This window comes from Nansenia antarctica, assembly GCF_963989245.1.
Source record: "Nansenia antarctica genome assembly, chromosome: 4".
Taxonomy (NCBI): Eukaryota; Metazoa; Chordata; class Actinopteri; order Argentiniformes; family Microstomatidae; genus Nansenia; species Nansenia antarctica.
In genome coordinates, this window is record NC_137689.1 from 47022671 (window position 1) to 47042718 (window position 20048).

The window sequence follows — 20048 nt, forward strand, 5'->3', positions numbered from 1 at the left end:
TTCTGATTGTATCTTGCTCTTTGTATGTTTCTATGCTCTTTGTATGTTTCTATGCTCTTTGTATGTGTCTTGGTGTAGGAGAAACGTAGGACCACGTTGGAAACAAGTGTTTCGGTACACGTTGACATGTAGAAACTGTAGAGAGAAAATTGTAGAAATTGGAGAGAAAACTGGGGGGGGTAGAGGTGATGAAGAGGTCTGTACAGGGGGGGTAGAGGGGATGAAGAGGTCTGTACAGGGGGGGTAGAGGTGATGAAGAGGTCTGTACAAGGGGGGTAGAGGGGATGAAGAGGTCTGTACAGGGGGGTAGAGGGGATGAAGAGGTCTGTACAGGGGATGAAGAGGTCTGTACAGGGGGTAGAGGGGATGACGGGGTCTGTAGAGATGGGTAGAGGGGATGACGGGGTCTGTACAGGGGGGTAGAGGGGATGAAGAGGTCTGTACAGGGGGGTAGAGGGGATGAAGAGGTCTGTACAGGGGGGTAGAGGGGATGAAGAGGTCTGTACAGGGGGGTAGAGCTATTCTCATGCTAAAATCAACTGTAAATCCAGATTTTAAAGTTGATATTCTTCCCCGTGGAGCATGCCCCCATAACCTGTGCCCCACCCAAACATTTTAGCACCAGCCGCCACTGCCTCTGCAGCTACTGTATGTCTATGGAAATGTCTATTGAACAGCTGGATTTACAGAATCCTGTAGCAAACAAACCATTATTTAATATATCTAATATATTTTGTACTGGCAAGAAGCAATTCTGTTAATCTTTCTGTCTCATTCATGAGTAAATCCTGGTGCAGACAAAACTTCTGTTGCTTAGGAACGATATTATGAAATAACACAAGTAAAAAAAAGTATACAATTTATCACATATTCCCCATATCTTCATATCTGCGGATAAATGATAGTGATCCTGAGAGGCAGAAATACAAGCCTGCGTTTGAAACTGGCTCAAGTTCAGTCTAGGCATTTTCACTGCCCTGATCAGAACAATAACATCTTTCAAAATATGCCTAGCAACAAATCCCCGTTTGGCTTGAGCTCAAGCAGTGAAAGCGGGTCTCCGGGCCAGGGGCCTGGAAACCAGGGGGGTTCTCATTCAGCCCTGGGAAATACGCAACTGCTCATGTAAAACCCACGGGGTCGCCGCATCGCTATGTTGGAAGCGTCATGCTTACTGTTTAAGGCTTTTTCCTCTGCTACAAATTCGCCACGTATTCCTGTGCCCTATTCCACCCCCCTGCGTGAAGTTACACACTTCTCCTAAATGTGACTAACCGCTTCCCAGCTAGCAATGTGATTGTGAACATACAGGAAAGCCAGTGTTTTATGGCAGTTGGGGCGGAAGAGTTGGCAATGCCTCGATATGAAAGATTCTGAAGCAGAGCATGGGAATTTGCCTTGGTCTGAAGAACTGCTGTCCGATCCCATGTGTTCAATAGATCACATTCCAATTATTATGTGGTATCTTGTCATGAATAAATCATGGACATTATGTGTTTCTCTCCCAGGTATCCTCCTATGTTGTAGAGTATTTTCTAGCCGCTGTCACCTCTGCTTGCCCTCTTGGGATTGTGGTTAAAGTTGCTGTTACCTGGCACATTTGGTGTCCCGTGTATTTGAAAAGTCGTATTATCCAAATACGGTTTGATCATTTGATTGGTTCATGAGCAGTATCCCCCAGTGTGCACATCAGTTAAGTTCCTGTCCCAGTTCTAATAGCTAGCTTTTCTGTATATTTTAGCAATCAATAGGAGTGTGAAGTCTGATTGCAGTTAGGCTCTGGTTGTTCACTCCAGTTCATTCCAGTGTTTGATACCGATATACCTTGGAAAACAGGCATCAATCACCTACATTTGAGTAAAACACAGAGCATTTTTGCTGTGACAGTTTAAGTAAATATATCACAAAATGATCACTTCTCTTTATGAAAGTTCACAGAAGGTAGCCTAAATTTCCTGGAGTCAAAACCCCTTGGATTTCTGTGTGCAATAGCTCAAACCGTAGGAAAACAACTATCCAATAGAACGTAATATACATGGAAGTTGAAAAAAGTAGTTTCTTAGTTGGTAGGGAAAGGTTGCAATTGTCTTTGTATACCTGTGTTATATCCTTCATTCACCTTTCATGTCCAAATGTACACACATCATTCGACAGAAACCATACTTTCTCAGGAGAAGATCAGGAGTTTCTCTGTGGTAGAGATCTCATCATCCCGTTGGCTAAACACCGATGACCGCATCATTTACTTGTGGGAAGGTTTCCCTCATCAACATTCCATACCAGCTAGACAATTACAGGTCATTGATGATTGATAAACATTTTATTTTGGTTTTGGTACTTTACAGTCAATTACAACAGAGCTCAACAGACCACAATCTTTCAAACACCCGGGAAAAGTCTGGGAAGAGAGCCGAGAGCCGAAATCTCTATCCTTCCTCCCAGTCAAACTCGTATAGCTTTAAACAGGGCTGCAGAATCCAGGAAAACATGACATGTTATTTAGCATTCATTCCCTGGCTGTCAAAACAAACACTGAGACCATTTGCAGGTTCACAGGTTTATTGTAAGAGGGCAGCAAGGACACATGAATCTTACAGTATTTCTACTACTGCTACTGCTACTGTGTGCATGTAGCTGACAGCTCAGCCAACGTAAAGAGCTTCTCTGAGCTGTTAGAGCATAGGTCCTCAGCATGATAAATGTCTACCATTATGCCACGCAATTAAATAGTCAAAGACACTGGTGGGAGCAATCAAGGGTTCAAAGGTACAGTACCTCTGGATATGGCACTGTAAATGTCACTGATTATTTCCCAGCTGGGAACTTGGCCTTGCATTCCTCCACAATGCTCTCCCAAATAGATGTTTTTGTCTGAGGGTATAGCTCCACAGTCGGAACATGAATAATTATGCTGTACACAATAGATTTAATCTAATAGGAGATGCCTTTAGTTTGACTGCGCACCATAAGTTTTAAGGGAGGTATAATGGACCTTGGCTAGATGTATGAGTCACATGAGGTCATGTCTCAAACAAGTAGACTTAACATGTTCCAAAGATGAATGTAAGCTACAATATATATATATATATATATATATATATATATATATATATATATGTATGTGTGTGTATCTTTTCACAGTGGCCTCTTTCACAGTGGTCTCTTTCTCTTTCATTTGTGTATCATAATAGTGCAGTGGTCTCTTCCACAGTTGTTGAGTTGTTGAGTGTCAGATTTTCTTCAAACAGAAGCACAGATGAACTTTGGTCTTATCAGTCACAACGGTAAGTGCTCTACCGCATTTCCCCCTTAAAATCAGCCCGTTCTAATTATTGTACATTCAAATTATTGATATTGGGGAGTTTCCGTGGAAATGTGCTCATCTGAGACTGAAGCTGTGACTAAGTGCACCCTGTATACCCCATCATGGGGTCAGAGCAGAGTTCCCTCCACAAAATAAGGCATCAATTATGCTAGATGTTTAGTCTGGGGGATACTGTTGGCATTAGCGCAGAGGGCTGATTTATAGCGCAGCTCGAAAGTGGTGAGGAGCGCACTACTTCTGAGGGCGGTGATGTCATGCTCATACTCTGGATCGGGGGGGGGGGGGGGGGGGGGAAACACAGCTCCTTCATCCCTGACTTTCCTGTCCTGTCCTGGCTAGCCAGGCAAGGAACAGAGGCTAAGGAGACTGAGTCAGGGGGCTCGCATCAGTTGTAACCTATTAACTCATCCCTCCTGTCTTCTCTCCGACACAGTCTGGGCCGCCGGGAGGGTGTGTGTGTGGGATGGCCGGGGTACGTTGAGGCATGTGGTAACAAGATTCAGCGCGACCGGGAGAGGTCAAGTTAGGGTGAGCATGCCACTATAATGATATAATGTAGTAGGTGAGGTCATTTCTTCTAGTGTTGTCATCTCCTGTACTCCTGTACTGAAACCTCAGGCTGTTGTCTCCAACCAGTTTTAATGAGTTACTAATTAAACTTCAGTGTGGAGAGCTTAAAGAAGCACCGTTTTGCATCTGGAACATGCTACATTAATACATCCCCATGACAGGATGTGAATAAAGAGATGGGTTAGGTTTAGACGGATATATGTTTTTGGTGAATAGAAGTTTCAATACCATTAGGGATATTGGGGTCAAAGTTGCCAAAACCTATGCAGCAACGTGACCTTAACAACCTTGTAAAATACCATTGTTTGAACTCTACTATCGACAATTCAAACACACACTAATACATTTGAATGCAAGTATTGTGATAACTTGTTTTACAGACTCAGGCCCTGTCCACACCTATACGTTTTCTTGCTAAACGTGGATTTTTATATTCGTTTTGGGGGGTTCGTCCAGACGCAAACGAGTTTTTGCCCTCTGAAAACGAAGATGTTTAAAAACACCTGCCAGAGTGAAGATGTTTAAAAACGCTGTATATTCGCCATATATTTTTGACGTGTGGACGAGATAGACGGAGCTTTTTGTATTCGTCACGTCATCATGCGCGTAGATTTCTATGATCATGCGCACTGCAGCGGTTTGCTGTTCCCTCCAACGTCATATCCTGGCACCAGTAACTACTATGTTTACAACAGGCAACGGTGTTCGAGGCTACACAAGCGAGGAAAATGGATGTGAACAAAGTGCTTCTAGTTCTTTCACTGTTAACTGGACTTTTAACCTGTTTACAGATAAATGCACAGTTAATGATCGAGAACATTGAGAGACAGAGGCGTCTGATTGGCCAGCGGGGCTATGGGGATAATATTATATCGCCGACTACTGGTGTGGAATGCTCAATGACAGCGTTTATATTGCGTTCATGCGTGTGCGTGTGGACACAGATATGGTTTATAAACATGCTGGTGTGGACGGTAATATTTTTATATACGAAAAACGTTTATCGAAAAAACGTATAGGTGTGGACAGGGCCTCATAAACCACCTTACAAATCCAGGTCCTTACCTGTGAAAACACCTTGTTAATGTAACACAGCTGTGGAGCGGTCAATCACAATCATTCACTTGCCATTTTAGAGTCACAAAAGAGTTACCGGTAAGCTGTCATTCAAGTCAATTGCAAGAAAGCCTACTATACTAAAAATAGATGATTGACATGGAAAATGATTACCTCCGAATGACGAATGACTTGATACACCATTGCATTACCATTGGCACTAGTGATGCATGAGTCAGTCAATAAAAGAGTTTGGCTCATAAAAACAGGTTGTTATGGATGTGTGTTTTGTGTCCTACTTTATAGGCAGCGTATATATTCCTCTCGAATTCAATTGATGAAAGATTCTACAGTATGTTCATTCAGATTTGTATTCCGCTTGTGACTGCTACTGACTGTTAACTATGTGCGGGTTTGGATCATTGTTTTATCTGCAGGCTTGGGCCACGTCTATGAAACTGCGGGGTGGGTGCAGGGATATAAATAACCACAGTTCCTGTATGAGGTAACTCTGTATGAGGTCCCTCTCACCTTGTTCTGGCTTTGTGTAGGGGAAACTCTGAGGGACACAGTAAGCTAAGATAAGATCTTATAGCACTTTCCATCCCCACATGTTTCAGGAATCCTAACTTTACCCCTCTTGGTTTTATCGATGTCTACGGAACAAAACCGAAGGTCTTCTTCAGGCATGAAGCAATTAGAGCAAGTATGTAACAAAGTAGAGATCAGATAAGTCAGGTCAGGTTAGTTTTCCATCTGTTCAATCCCACTGACTGTCCGGATTTCAGTTCAATTTACGTAGGCCTACGTTCCATATTTTTCTTTTCTCACGATGCAGTCAGTAACTTTTCATCATTCAAGGGAGATTTCAAGAGGAAGATAAAAACAGATTGGATTCATTTGATAGTGTAGTCTATATATAGCATTGAAGTTAAATCCAAAGTAAAACCGAAAAAGCTCAAAGTAAAACCGAACTCTGCAGTTGAAGACGTCATCCAAGACATTTGCCATTACCGCACCAAATGCATGCAGATCTTGTATCAGTATGGGGAAGGGAAATATGTCATAAGACAACTCGTTGATGGGAAAAGTGTGGAAATAAACAAGAATGCACAGACTCTTTCTAGGGACGAGCTCTAATTCAAAACGATAGTTGGATGTCAGCCCCAGATGCATCTCAGCACTGTCAGAGGGCTAAAACGCATGTGTTTGTAGGAAGCCTGAGGGACCTATCTCCCAGTGTTCTCCTTCATAACCAGTTTCCACAGCTTCCCTCAACAACAGATGAAAACAGAGCTCCACTTGTCTCTGTTATGTTAGTATTTCATTCGTTTTCCATCTGCTTAATCACTGTTCTTTCCTGTGTTATTTACCTATGGCACCCAACAGCGTAAAAGCACGCAAGGGAAGCTAATAGGCCATGCCTAGAGTAGATACTGGCCTTTAAGACTATATTGCATATTTCCACTCACTGTCTTATTTATAGGTTTTAGCAACAAGAGAGAGAAAGGATTTCATATCAACACAGGGGAAACCCCCTTCAGAGGGCAATCTCTGTCAAATCAGTTGTAGTATTACTTACTCATTATATCCCACAGGCAATCAGAGTAATTTATATCTTCTCATAAAAGATTCACCGTTTTCACACAAAGAGTACTCTCCAATGCTTTAGGTTCTGGTTCCCAAAAATATTGCAACATATTGGTTCGATGATTTTGAATATAAGCCTACTCAGGTCTTCATGCCAACTAAATGACCACTATTTTTCCACTGTTACTTCACAAAATTGCACAACAACATTTTGTAACACTAGCAGTCATATTGTAACAAGTCAGACTTGACATATAACTTTGACCCAAAATCAATCTGTCAAAATGAGTCCTACTCTACAGCACCTCATCTTGCACTCACTTTTCATCACATTGATGCATCTCTGGAACACCCTCCCCAACCACATCAGACAGGCCAACAGTCTCCCAACATTTAAACAGGCCCTCAAAACCCACCTCTTCAAGCTTACCTTCACCAGTTAACCCTCTCCCCCTCCCCTTCCCATGTGTCCCCAGCACTACCTTAATTAGGCCCCTATACTTTATTTTATTTTATTATTACTACTCGATCTTTTCAGTTTGTAAAGCGTCTTTGAGTGTCTATAAAAGCGCTATATAAGTCTAATGTATTATTATTATTATTATTATTATTATCTAGTTACGTGTTTCAGGGTCACTGCATAAATGAACTAAAGTATGACCATGAAAATCCCAGAACCAAAGTCACAGTTCAAGGGCTAATTGAACAACAAAATCTAATTATTCATGAACAGAAGGGGGAGAGACATAATACAAATAAAAGGTGGAAAATGTTACTGGTTTTCTGATAATCACCTCAAGTGGAACCAATTAAACAATTACTGGAAAAACAAATCACATCGATTTACTGTGCAGCCGAACTTCTCAATATGTCTGGAGCCTGAGCGAGTATCTCATTCCAGTAGGACACACATCTGTGACACATCTCTGTTCTGTCTAGGAATCTCAACACAAGCTGTTGACCCGCATCCTCTCTCTATGGGGCCTTGCTTGGCCAAAAGGAGACCTTTTAACTTATACAGCCTAAATGTACTGGCAAACTATGCCAGGTGTTTTACATTTGTGCTGGAGGCTTGTAAAAGTGGCTCCTGTGGGTAGCTGTGGGTTATTTTGGAGAGCTGGGGGACTGTTTCAGGCCCTATTATTACCCCCAGTGTCCACGGCTTGTAAGGCCTACTACAGGAGGAGAATAGCAGAGTTTCACGTCCCTGCATTGTTCCCTATAGTCGTCTTATGGGATCATTATCTCACTGGGGGCTCCCTTTTTCCATTTCCCTCCTCATTGGTGACAAATGGCTCACTTCAGATATCCATCTTTTTGATTTGTCCGCTAACTGTTTCCATATACGGTCGATTTCATCAAAAACATGTGGTGTCCTTGGACATGGTTTTGCAAGGTTCTCCCTACGCACCAACCTGGCAGTATCGTTGTGAAGGTTGTATACTGTACCTCCTTCAAAGGCTTGGCTTCTGAACAAGCCTGCAGATCTGTTTGCTACAGTCTAAATGGGTCTCAGGTGAACAGAGACGTAAGCCCAACAACACATCGATGCATTCCTGACCAGCTGTTTTATAGCCTCTTGATCTAGAGAACTATACCTTTCCCCATTCGCTGTGAATGTCTCCCACAACAAGACACTGGTACTTCCAACTCCCAAGGAGCCCTCCTCCTCCCAAAAACCAAAGTTCTCAGAATTCTCAGGGCCCCAATCCTGACATTGTTGAAACAGTGTTTTAATTCCGGACGTTCAGTTGTACCCGTAGGACCCCCGGCTTCATGAGTGTACTCTGACCTGGAGTACCATGAGATCACAGCTTGTGTGAAGACCAATCAGAGGGCTTGTTAGAGGGAACCACCCTCTGTTAACGGGCATGCCTGCGGACAGTTATTGCTCTAATAAAGCAAGTGGGGGACATTAAGGACACCGGGTTACATAATAAGGTGATTTGAGAAGGAAGCTCTGCTGACAGAAGACTATTTCTTTCTTCATATTATTAATCAGCTTTATCTCTTTAGCGTCTCCATTTCGTTCCTGGGAGGTTTCCTCCATGTTGGTTTTTGAGTTAATCAGTTGATGAAGTGGATGAGCAAACTGTGTGTGTTCTTCCCAAAAGAAATATTTTAGATATAATCTCCAGCACAGATGAAAACCAGACACACATCCGTTCCACACTTATTCATCTCCCTTTCAAAACACACACATGCACACTCGCACACACACACATGCACACGGACAACGTGTATTGTATAACTAAAAAGGGTTCCATCATTCTAATTCTTTATCCAAACATCACAAAGACGCTTCCTTCTGATAAACATCGACCATAGCATGATAAAGCACCATCGCTCTTCTGTGCTGTGCTGTCATATCAAACAATACCTGACAGATGGTCAGACAAATTCCTTTCATCTTTTGCCCAGGATCAAACAGTCAAATCTGTTGCCTGTCGATACCAGCCAGCCTCATTTTGCATGACAGAGGTCAGTTCAGTGAATTGTAATTGTCGTATTTTGGTAAATATGAGGTTCTGCAGCTCAATATGTCCATCTTAACTTGAATTAGTAGATATTTAAATTCAAGCAGTAAATAATAGGCAAATATTGCAGATCGTCTAATGGAAAGTCGCCTACTCATAAAAAGAGAATCATCGTCTGTTGCCATATCCTGAGTAGAGATGAATTACAATGACAAGATGATGTCAATATTACTGCAAAGTATACCTGCACTTGGAGCAAAATGGAAGGAACTAAAATGATTGGACAAAGTACGTATCCAGCACGTATTCCTTACATACAATCCTAGTTGTAAACTCTTTTGTGACATCATTGTGTTTGCCTAATCCTAGTTCCTAGCATTCTATTCTGGATCAAACAGAGAACATGACTCAGAGCTGCAACTGAAGACGCCATCATAAACTAAAGCAGATAGCCTGTCATAGTGATGTCATAATGGCATCTGACGGCTTCTGAATGCTGACGGAACATAATCCCCTCTAGCCTCGTTGCCAGTGTGTTTCTTCTTCCTTGGCCAAGGGAAAGTATTGTGAAAAGCAGAAGCAGACTGGTAGTCTAACAGACTAATAAACTGCTGGAGCCGTGCCCTCAGCCTCTGCTCACTAGGAACGTCGTTTAGTGCCGTCAGCCTCACACAGCCAGGTGCCAGGTTTAGATTAGATTCAACCTTTGAGTACAACGAAATAAATGTTTTGCTCTAGTCACAGGGTCAGTGCCCCCGGAGCAATTAGGGGTTAAGTGCCTTGCTCAAGGGCACAACGGCAGTGGTAGGCACCTTAGATTATGATGCCAGCCTAACCCTCCCAGTCACCAGCTCACGTGCAGCTCCCTCCTGAGGCGGGGATCAAACCAGCGACCTTCTGATTGCTGGCCGGCCTCTCTAACCTCCAGGCTACCGCCGCCCCTGTGGAGAGTTCATAATCCTGTCCATCAGCACCATGGTGGGGTCTGGGGGATTAGATTTGTGTCGATGGCTTTTGGCCGAATAGTGTGGAGTCCCGCCCAGCTGTGTAGGCTAGTTGTCCTCCTCCCACCACTTCCCCCCCAGGAAACAACTGCACTGCCAGTTCAGTTCCACTGTCCATCACCACAGAGCAACTGTGGTCATGTCCAGTTATATTACTGTATGCTGTAGCACTCGTTTTGCTAGAATGTGTGTGTAGTAGAGGGCTGTGGTAGTAGGCTGATGTCAGTAAGATTACTTTTGCAAAATAGACATAGACATGTTAAAACAAAGGAAAATGCCAGTTCTCACCATAAATTGACTGTTACGTTGAGATTTGGCCATATGCCAAAACCATGGACAGAATGATACAGTAAATGTGCCAAGGTTTCTGGGAATCAAGGGAAATACTCGGTAGACTTCTAGAAGCAATTATCATCTTCTCTTAGTTATTTTACACAGTGATTTGTGCATTTTACATACTCATTTTCACTGAACAGCACATTTCCCAATGGTCCAGTTGCTTTTCCAGTGTTGCGTTACTTAAATATACACGATATGGTCCAGCGAGAGTTTCCCTTGGTGTTTGTTTATGAGATTCTCAGAAACCGTTGCACATTTACTTTGTCAGTCCAGGGTTTTGGGATATGGCCAAATCTCAGCGTAACACTGCAATAATTCCAGTTCTAAGAACCTACCTAAAACAGACTGTAATGTACTGTAGTGGTGGTGACCAGCCTATGACAATGGCGCCCCCCTCAGCTAAAGATGGCCAACAAGATTTTCCAGTGGGGGGGAAATGAGGTGGAGAGGCGTTTGATAAAAGACAAACAAAATCAGAAATCCAACAATGAATGTATTACATACTGCATGTCCTGTAATGTAGCACATTATGTAACACATCAGAATTCCTACACCTCTGGTCTCACAGTATACAAATCACTGAACATAGTACCCTGTTTGACAATACTAAATAATACAAAGTGCACATGTAAAATTCATTCGATTCAACTGCATTATCAACTGTACAACAGAACTGCTTTATCACCTCAAAGACATGATAGAGAGGACCACTGCGTGAAGGCTTACATTCAGAAACCCACAGAAAGGTATATTATTAGTGGAGATACTTTGCACAAAATACTAAATGCACATCTCCATAACTCTAGTGGTTATAAAAGTGACCCATGCAGCATATTGAAATAAAACATGAATATAAACCATAAACTTTAGTCTCTCTAAGCATATTTGGCACCATACTGTATCTTAGCATAGAATACAACTTACAATACAACTTTTTCAGTATATGGAGGTAATATTACATTTTGGCACAACACAAGAATATGTAGCACGTAAAGAAAAAACATGTGTATTAATCCCACTCATTGGATGTGCACTACACTTTAGAATCATCATTCTAAGATTGAGGCTATACTTCTACAGGATAAATTATCCTAAATGCTCAAATGGTTTTATTCAACTCCAGCAGATCAAACCTGTCTGTAACCTTCAGAGTATGAAACAACATCCACAATTACAGAGCTCTCTTATGATGTCCAAGTGGTCAGATTGTACCCCTTAATAGCGACCAAAGCACCGTTCCTTCTTGGGATGTTGAATAACTGGGTTACTGTATTTCCCACCTTTGCCAGAAGCCTCTAACAGGCCGTTTTGAGCCATGTAAACAAATTCACTCCATCTCATCACCTGGGAGTAGCTCAGTTCACCCTGAAAATGACGTGTCATGGTTATCCTAATCTCGTCTCTGTTGCACTACATTAGCAACTGAATCAATGGATTTGTGTTTGAAGGGGTTGTCCAGACCTGTTTTAAACCATCTTGACAAACAAAAAGTTGGTATATAGATATATAATTAATAAGATATTCAACAATACAATGTTCATTAATAATAATATGTGTATACTAACATCAATATATTGAATATTTCAACATTATGATATCAAAGATACATATCTATTCATTTCTTATAAATATATAGGCATCTGCTTGTATTGAATAGAAGCAGTGCGAGATATAATAATAACTATACTATAATTATTTATATTCCTCCAAACAAATACAAATAAATGCATTCACTATTGGTCTACAAGGTAAACCAATCATGAACTGCGATACTTAATATGAATTGAAGCCTCCCATGCACAGAGAGGTTTCAATACAGGTCGAGACTGGTTTTAAAACAGGTCTGCGGAAACCTTATGACCAGAGCATGCGTTCAAAGTAAATGGACATGTATAGAAACTACAGATATATTTCATGTTTTGGGAATTTCCTCAGATTTAGCAAAGCTGTAGCATTTTGGTCTGCGCCGTTAGTGGTGTGTCATGGAATATAGTAAATAATGTCAGAGGCTTCACTGGAGCCTGAAGGTTAATGAGAATTTCCCATGGCTACATCAAACATCTAGCTGCAAACAACAATGTCTACGTTGATCTGTGTCCAACGAAAAAGTATAGCAGTAACTTGTTTTCCTTTCACTTTGCTCCTTCTTTCACCCTCAACTTCAACCGCTTCCTCTAAATTCAGATATATTTGCATTAACATGTATTTGTTTTACACCAGTATCATATCTGAAAGCAGCAAAACGACATATGTATGTACAGTACTGTATATGGACAGAAAACAGGAACAGACAATTCCCTCAGTTCGTGGAACCTGTATTTCTTTCCATCTGTGGTGGGGCACAGTACTATGTGTTGAGATGTGAGCTACTGAGCATATCCTGGGGAATACTCCAGCTGTGTGTATGTGTCAGTGACAAACATACACATCTTATGCCTCAGGCTTGACTGGCAAGCTGCCTTGACACCCTGATAACGCCACTGTATCTTCCACAGATGTACCAAACCACCAATTGCAACCCTCAACCCCTAAGAAGAACACAAATGCAAGACTAATGTCATATGTATAAAATGCCTGAATCCAAGACATGCAGGCAATGTCCACCATCACAGATGGTTAACTCACTAACAGGTTTAACAACAATGAGGAACCCTCAAAACCTCAATGAAAGAAATGAGCACTTTACACTAAAAAAGCCAATTAAAGATAGCGGCATGCAATTTGCGCAAAAAGGCAAATAAATGCCCATATTCTTATTCATAACATAACTCCACGTTTGTCTATGCAAATTTACTCAACAATGGCATTGAGAAGCTCACAATATCCACAATCAAATCACTCGCAATGAGAAAGACGATTAAAGCAAATACCCTGCATCAAGCCACAATTCTACTTCTACTGTAAAGCAGTGTCAGTTTTCTACACTGACACAGAAAAAAGATCCTATCTCTCTGTGCCAACCGCCAACAACAAGAATCCACACTCTCCGAGACCTTCTGTTCAAAGTCTTACAAAAATAGAAGAGAGAGAGAGAGAGAGAAAGCTTTTCCTAAACTAACTTCTCCTGTCTCCCATCTGTCCTGTTCAATACCACAAGTTCCATTCTATTCAAGACTGAGACTACATGCTGGAGTTGAGTCTACGTTCAGTTGCACTTTCCATGGATGAAAATACAGAGCTATAGTGCGGTGTGTGTGTGTGTGTGTGTGTGTGTGTGTGTGTGTGTGTGTGTGTGTGTGTGAGTGAGGGGGGGGGGGGGTTCAAGCACCATGAGGATCTAGTGTAGTGGCTTCAACAAATCAACAAATCATTGTACCCAAAATGTGGAGCTAAAACAGAATTGCTTCTGCCGGAGACCACCCAGTACAACAGTGCCGTGACCTCCTAAAGCGGAGCCAAACTGGAGCCATGTGCAGCACACAGTAGCAAGCATGTCAGTCTCCCTACATCTGGAGGGGACTGGGGGAGAAGCCCCGGATGGAGCTCCGATGGAGCCAGAATGGAACCTGGAGGGTCACAGTGCTGCTCGACACTGCCGCTCTGAGGCGGTTCCGCTCTAGAGTCCAGTCAGGTCCACGATGGCCTTGATGAAGATGGTGTCGTCTCGGATGTAGGAGTTCTTGGCGTCGAGCTTGGAGAGCGGGCAGAAGAGCGGACAGCCGCTGGCGATGTTCATCTCGCTCACGGGCCTCTGGAAGGAAGAGGAAGTGACGTCGGGCCGGAAGGCGTCGATGATGTGCTCTCTGTTACTCTGGTCCAGCAGCATCAGAGTCACCTGGGGGGGAGGGACGCAGAGAGAGAGAGAGAGAGAGAACATGGTTGATGCTATGCAACTTTCCATGCATTATTTGAGAGGGCAGAAAGCTATTTTATGACCACTGCCTCTCTCTGCATTTCGTTGTCTGGTACTTGTACGCTGCAATGACAATAAAGTTGAATCTAATCTAATCTAACCTCTGGGTCGGCCAGCTACTCACCTTCTGGTTAAAGGGCCATTTGAGCAGGGCGTCACTCAGTCCCCTCATCACCACGAAGAACAGAGACAGATGGCTGCCACGCCCTGTCCCGTCCCCGTTCAGGTAGATCCGCAGACACATCTTGTAGCCATATTTACTGGTGTAGAAGGCTGCAGGCAGACCAACAGACCAAACCGGGGGAAAATCAAAACTATTCTTGAAACTGTCTAGCCATGGTTTCCATGGTTTCCAAACATATGTAACAATTGTGACAGCAGCTGGCGGAAGAGAACAAGGGAACAAGTCGGCAACCAATCAAAACGGTGTAGGTAGTAGTGGGGATTACTCACCGAATCCATTGTGTTGCAATATTTTGGGCTTGACCAGTGAGTGTGTCGTTATTGACATTTTTCAGAATAAAAGTCTGAACATTTGGTCGGTTGCCGAGGTGTTCCCGCTTTCACCAGCTGCTGTCGCGATTGGTTGATATAAAGTATGTGATGGTCAAGTTGTCAATGCGGCTCCTATGACCGTCGTCTAAAGCAACGTGACGTGCTAGTGTGAGAGATAATAATAATAATAACAATAATATAATAATAATAACTTTTATTTGTATAGCGCTTTTCCTGCAAACATTGCAGCTCAAAGTGCTCCAATCATTATAGAATCATCATTTAATTATTTAGTTATTTAAAGGCAATATTAAAAAGATGGGTTTTTAGTCTTGACTTGAACATATTTGCTGAGGTTGCATCCCTAATGTAAACTGGCAGTGTATTCCACAATTTGGGTGCATAAAATGGGAATGCAGCCTCACCAAATCTCTTCTTTTGTACATGTGGTACACAGAGAAAACCAGCGTCAGAAGACCTTAGAGCTCTATTGGGCTGATATGCTAGCTAGATGACCCAGAGGGGACGTGTACTGGACGTTCTGGGGTTTACCTGGTGAGAACATGGCGGGGGCTCTGCCGGCGATGGCGTCCTGTCTCTTCTTGGTGAAGTCAGAGATCCTCCAGACGAAGACGCCGTCGAAGGTGGTGGCTGACATCTCCCTCAACCTGCCCTCCATCTCTGCTACGGTCAGGTCCTTCAGCCCCACCGTCCTCTCCAGCTGACGCACCTGACACACACACACACACACACACACACACATCACACACGCACAAACACACTCTCAACGCTCACCCGCCACTGTTCATGTCTAAATTCGACGTTATCTATTCCATCAACCATAAATAATCCAGCTAGGAGTTGAGCCTCTGTGAATCTATCGCCAATCATGTCCTAATCGATTCCTGGTTCTTTACTCACTTTATTACTCAGGGCCTCGATCTTATCCTGGTCCAGCCGGTGTTGACGATTACTGGCCTCCATGGTCGTGGCGAACCTCTCCACCTCTCTGTTCAGGACACACACCACGTTCTCGAACGTCCCGGCCTTCACCTCCAGGTCGGTGCACCTGCGGCCCAGCTCGGCCACCTTGGTCTTCTCGCTGTGAAGCTGCAGCTCCAGAGCCGCCCCGACGGCACTGGGCAGGGGAGTGAAGGAGGTGGACACGGAGAGGGTGGGCAGCACGAGAGCGGCGGGCGCTGGAGGAAGAGGCAAGGGGACTGGGGCCGGGGCCGGGAGACACAGGGGGCCAGAGCTGGAGGACGATGCGGATGCGGATGTGGATGCGGATGCGGATGCGGAGGAGGTGGAGGTGGAGGTGGAGGAGGTGGCCCCCTGCACGGGAGGCCCAGAGGTGGTGGTGCTGAGCTGGGAGACCCTGGCCTCCAGCTGTCTGAGGGACTGGTGGAGCTCCAGGAGCTTGTGTCCAGCCAACTCCAAGCCCTGGGGCTGCAGGCCCTCCATGCTCACCTTCATGCCCATGATGTAGTGCAGCAGCAGGTTGAGGTGTTCGTAGGCGCAGGCCCGCTCGTGGTCATGGATCTTCTCCTTCTCCACCTACAGAGAGACAGACAGACAGACAGACAGACAGACAGACAGACGGATGTCCATAAGACTAGAGCCACTGACTGATCTGTCATATGAAATCTTATATTGTTTTGCATTCTGACTGGAATGTGATGCAACTTACCGACATATCACACCCAACAACATGGAATCTGCATGGAGTTCTGAACTTGCTACAGAACTTGATGTGGTCCACATACTGAGGAACAGCAAATCATAGAAGATCAGAAAAGTGGATGAATTGACAAGGGACATTTTGCAACATTCAGACACAATAGACCACAACAATTGTCGTGGATGAGACGTGGATATTTTATATGTTAATATCCCTTTTCTGCAATGCGTTTTCCACAAGCATCAAAAGATACAAAGATGATGGGATCTGATACAGTACATGATACAGTACCTTTTCCCTAGGGATCTTCTAAGCCTGTAAGGACTCACCTTTTCCCTAGGGATCTTCTTCTTAGCACAGCCTTCACAGATCATTGGGTACTTTGGGCAGATCTCGTCGTGAGCCTAAAAAAAAACAGGAAATGTGTCTTTGTACAGTTACTTAGTTTATCTTATCTTCTTCTACTGCTTACTGCAATACTTCTATCATAAACCAATACTTCTATCATAAACCAATGCAGAGATTTCAAAATCGATTGGGAAAACATACTTATGTCAGAATAAAGAAAAAGTACTTCTCACCTTGATGTTTTTGAAATGAAATGGTTCCTTGCAGTACTTGCAGTTGAGGGTTCTCTCTGGGCACTCTCTCTCGTTATGGCGTTCCTGTTCATTGAAGCGAATCCGTTCTTTACATGATGGGCAGGGGATGATCATAAATTCACACTTCCCCTCATGGTTAAGCTGTAGAAAACGAAACAAAGGATAAAGCTTGTCTTGCTACTGTATGGCACTTTTCAACTTATCTAATCAAGGATCTCTGATGGCACTGGTCTTGAAGCCGGCACACAGCAAACACATCACGCTGAAGCTCACACACAGACACCTATGGTACACCTTTTATGGAGTAGCTGTGGGGGCATGGTGGTAGTTAAGCTGAATGTCTATTTACACATGATGTAAACTCATCATTTGAATTTGAACAAGACCCAACTAACCTCATATTCCTTGATATTGCCTTTCCAACTGCAGCCTTCATTCATACAGACAGCAGAAAGGTTTTCAACTTCTCTTCGAGCAGCATTATCAGGAAAAGCCTGCAAATTAAGAAATAAACTAAAATCTGAGCTTTTTCTGGTGTGTGTGTGTGTGTGTGTGTGTTTACCCCCTGACACAACCTTTGCATGATAGGAGAAGTACTACTGTATCAGATAAATGAAGTTTGTATGCATAACTATAATATATATACTTACACAGCCTTGTTTTAAAATCGATGTTGGCTCTTCAAAGATGTCCTCTTTGATACAAGCGTTACATTTCTGAGGTCCATTGCTGGAATGGGAACAAGATCAACACATGATCCCACACCCAGAAATACAAGGAGAAAGTGAAATGTGGTCAGAAGCACAAAGCAAATGTAAGATCACGAAAGATCACGTGGAGGTAAAAAGTACAGTATTGAAAATCACTTGGTGTGACAGCCACTCTACAACGTCTGGTTAATATATCATCAAAGAACAGTTGGTTGACCATATAACTGTAACAGACCAAAACCAACCAGACGTGCAAAGCAAACACATCTACAATATGACAACATGCCACATTAGTAGTTCAAGCATCATATCCGGTATGATTTACCTCACAGTCCTGTTGAAACAGTATGAACAGAAGCGATGGCCACACTGGGCTTGGAATGGTCTCCGTAGGATATTCTGACAGCAGTTACATAGGTGTTTGTCCTCTAGCTTGTTGGCTAGTATCTTCTTGGGGAATCCAGGTTTGTTGCTCTCCATTGAAGATGGAGGGGATGGCTCCTGCGTGGCCATATTGCCTCTCTACCACGTTAGACCTGCCAGAAGCAACATCATCAAAACAAAAACAGTGGAAGAAAAAAACTCATCCTAATTACTAAATGTCTTTATTGACACGTGTATGTTGATATGACAATTGCGTTGAACTTAGTATAGACAACACATCAGACATTTCAGGGAGCTGATCGATCAAGCAACTCTGGCAGTACGTCCCACATCTTGTTATTGTCAAATGACTAGCCTGTCATGCACTGAAAAGGTACAATATATCATACTGTCATATGTTATAGGGCTTTTTGCATTTCAGCATGTATCAGCATCAGACAATACACCGGCTGACACTATTCTACACATATAAAGCAACATGCATCACCCATTTATTGACAGCTTGACATTATCAGTATTCGAGACAACTTCAATATTCCATGCAGCTTGCTCGGCCTATTGAGAGGCCCATCTCTCTTTGTTTACATCTCGGGTCGCCATCCAAGGCGGCATGTCGATGGAACTAGTCCTATCGGAACAGCTGCCTGCACACACACACTCCAGCCACTCAGTCAGCCCATTCGAACGAGATGCTTACGAATAAATCCATCCTTAAATCCATCGTTGTCGTGTTCTCCTCCTCCTCCTCCTCTCCCCTGTCGTTGTTGCTAGGCATATCAGCATCTTTCAGCTGGAAGTGGTACCCTAACATGCCGCCACGCCCCTTGAAATCAGGTGCACTAGAAACCCGTTTTGCTGTCGAAAATGGTTCCAGTGTTTCTGTGGGTCTATTGCAATGACCGTGCATGAAACTCACCAGGGTTTAGACAGTCATCATCGCTTGCAGAGACAGAGACAGAGACAGCAGAACGGCCCTTCTCGTCGCAGCGTTAAACGTCCCGATTTTCCATTTGATTTTGTAGCATCGTGAATCGGTCTTCTTCTGTAATGTTAACGACATAATAAATAAGGTACCCCAAAGCGATGGCTGTTATTGTCCAATATCGCCATTGCACTTTCAATGTGTTACGTCATGTGCTGCTGGGTTGACAGGCAGGCCAAATGTGCGCCGACGTAGAGGGGGTGCGATTCTTTATTCTAATGGCATCAGTTGCATTACAATGAGGCTAAAGGATCTCCCTTTAGCCCTAATACAAATATATATTAGAGAATAAAATAGTGTAATGCACGAATCCCAACGTTGAATGTGAATGATGCCACAGTAATAAGTATGGGCTGCTGGATTTTCTTCCCTAAATGGCTGGGAGCAACATTATTTTTCAACATTTGGTTGCGTTAATTGCCACCAAGTCTAAGCATCAGTAAAGTACGTTATATTGAATGGAAACATTCTTATGAAATTTAACATATTTGGCTGCATAATAAATTAAACTCTCAGATGATTCTTATGAGCTGTAGCGGTTAGACAGGTTCTGGCCTTTTTCCTCATGTTTGATATCATGAAATGTATATTACTTGTTTAGATGTTAGTCTACACGTTGGATGAAAATATTGTATGTAGTGCAAGTCTTTGTATTCAGAGATGTGAACACAATGGGGGATGTAATGACAGAAGTCAACAGAGTTGTTTGGTAGGTATTTCAAATAAGGTTAATCTCTGCTTTGCATACAAATCTTACTAAAAGCAAGAGACCATTGGAGGGCAATTGGAGGTGAGGAAAAACTCCTTATATTATTGAGATGCTCCACATCTCCAACCAATCCCCTTTACACACTAGAGTACCAACCCAAACGGTGCTTGCTCATATATTCTCTTATGAAATTGTCCTTTCTAGCACAGCTCCAGCTCTCTTCTGTTTTCAGATTAATGCACATAAAGGTGGGAGACAAGGAGAGGACACA

General features: G+C 43.1%; 1 protein-coding gene across 1 annotated transcript; it reads right to left on the minus strand.

Annotated features, from left to right (window-relative positions):
• Positions 1-13917: 13917 nt before the first annotated feature.
• LOC308155372 (TNF receptor-associated factor 2-like) lies at positions 13918-18218 on the minus strand (the record flags this gene model as incomplete). The annotated part of the gene is made up of 10 exons (XM_080528685.1): positions 18028-18218; positions 17643-17721; positions 17388-17486; positions 16972-17133; positions 16720-16794; positions 16400-16474; positions 15631-16266; positions 15262-15439; positions 14339-14487; positions 13918-14136 (listed from the first exon to the last, which is right to left on the minus strand). Exons 1-10 carry the CDS (start codon positions 18213-18215, stop codon positions 13918-13920), a joined length of 1860 nt encoding a protein of 619 aa, XP_080384811.1. The 5' UTR covers positions 18216-18218.
• Positions 18219-20048: the final 1830 nt, after the last annotated feature.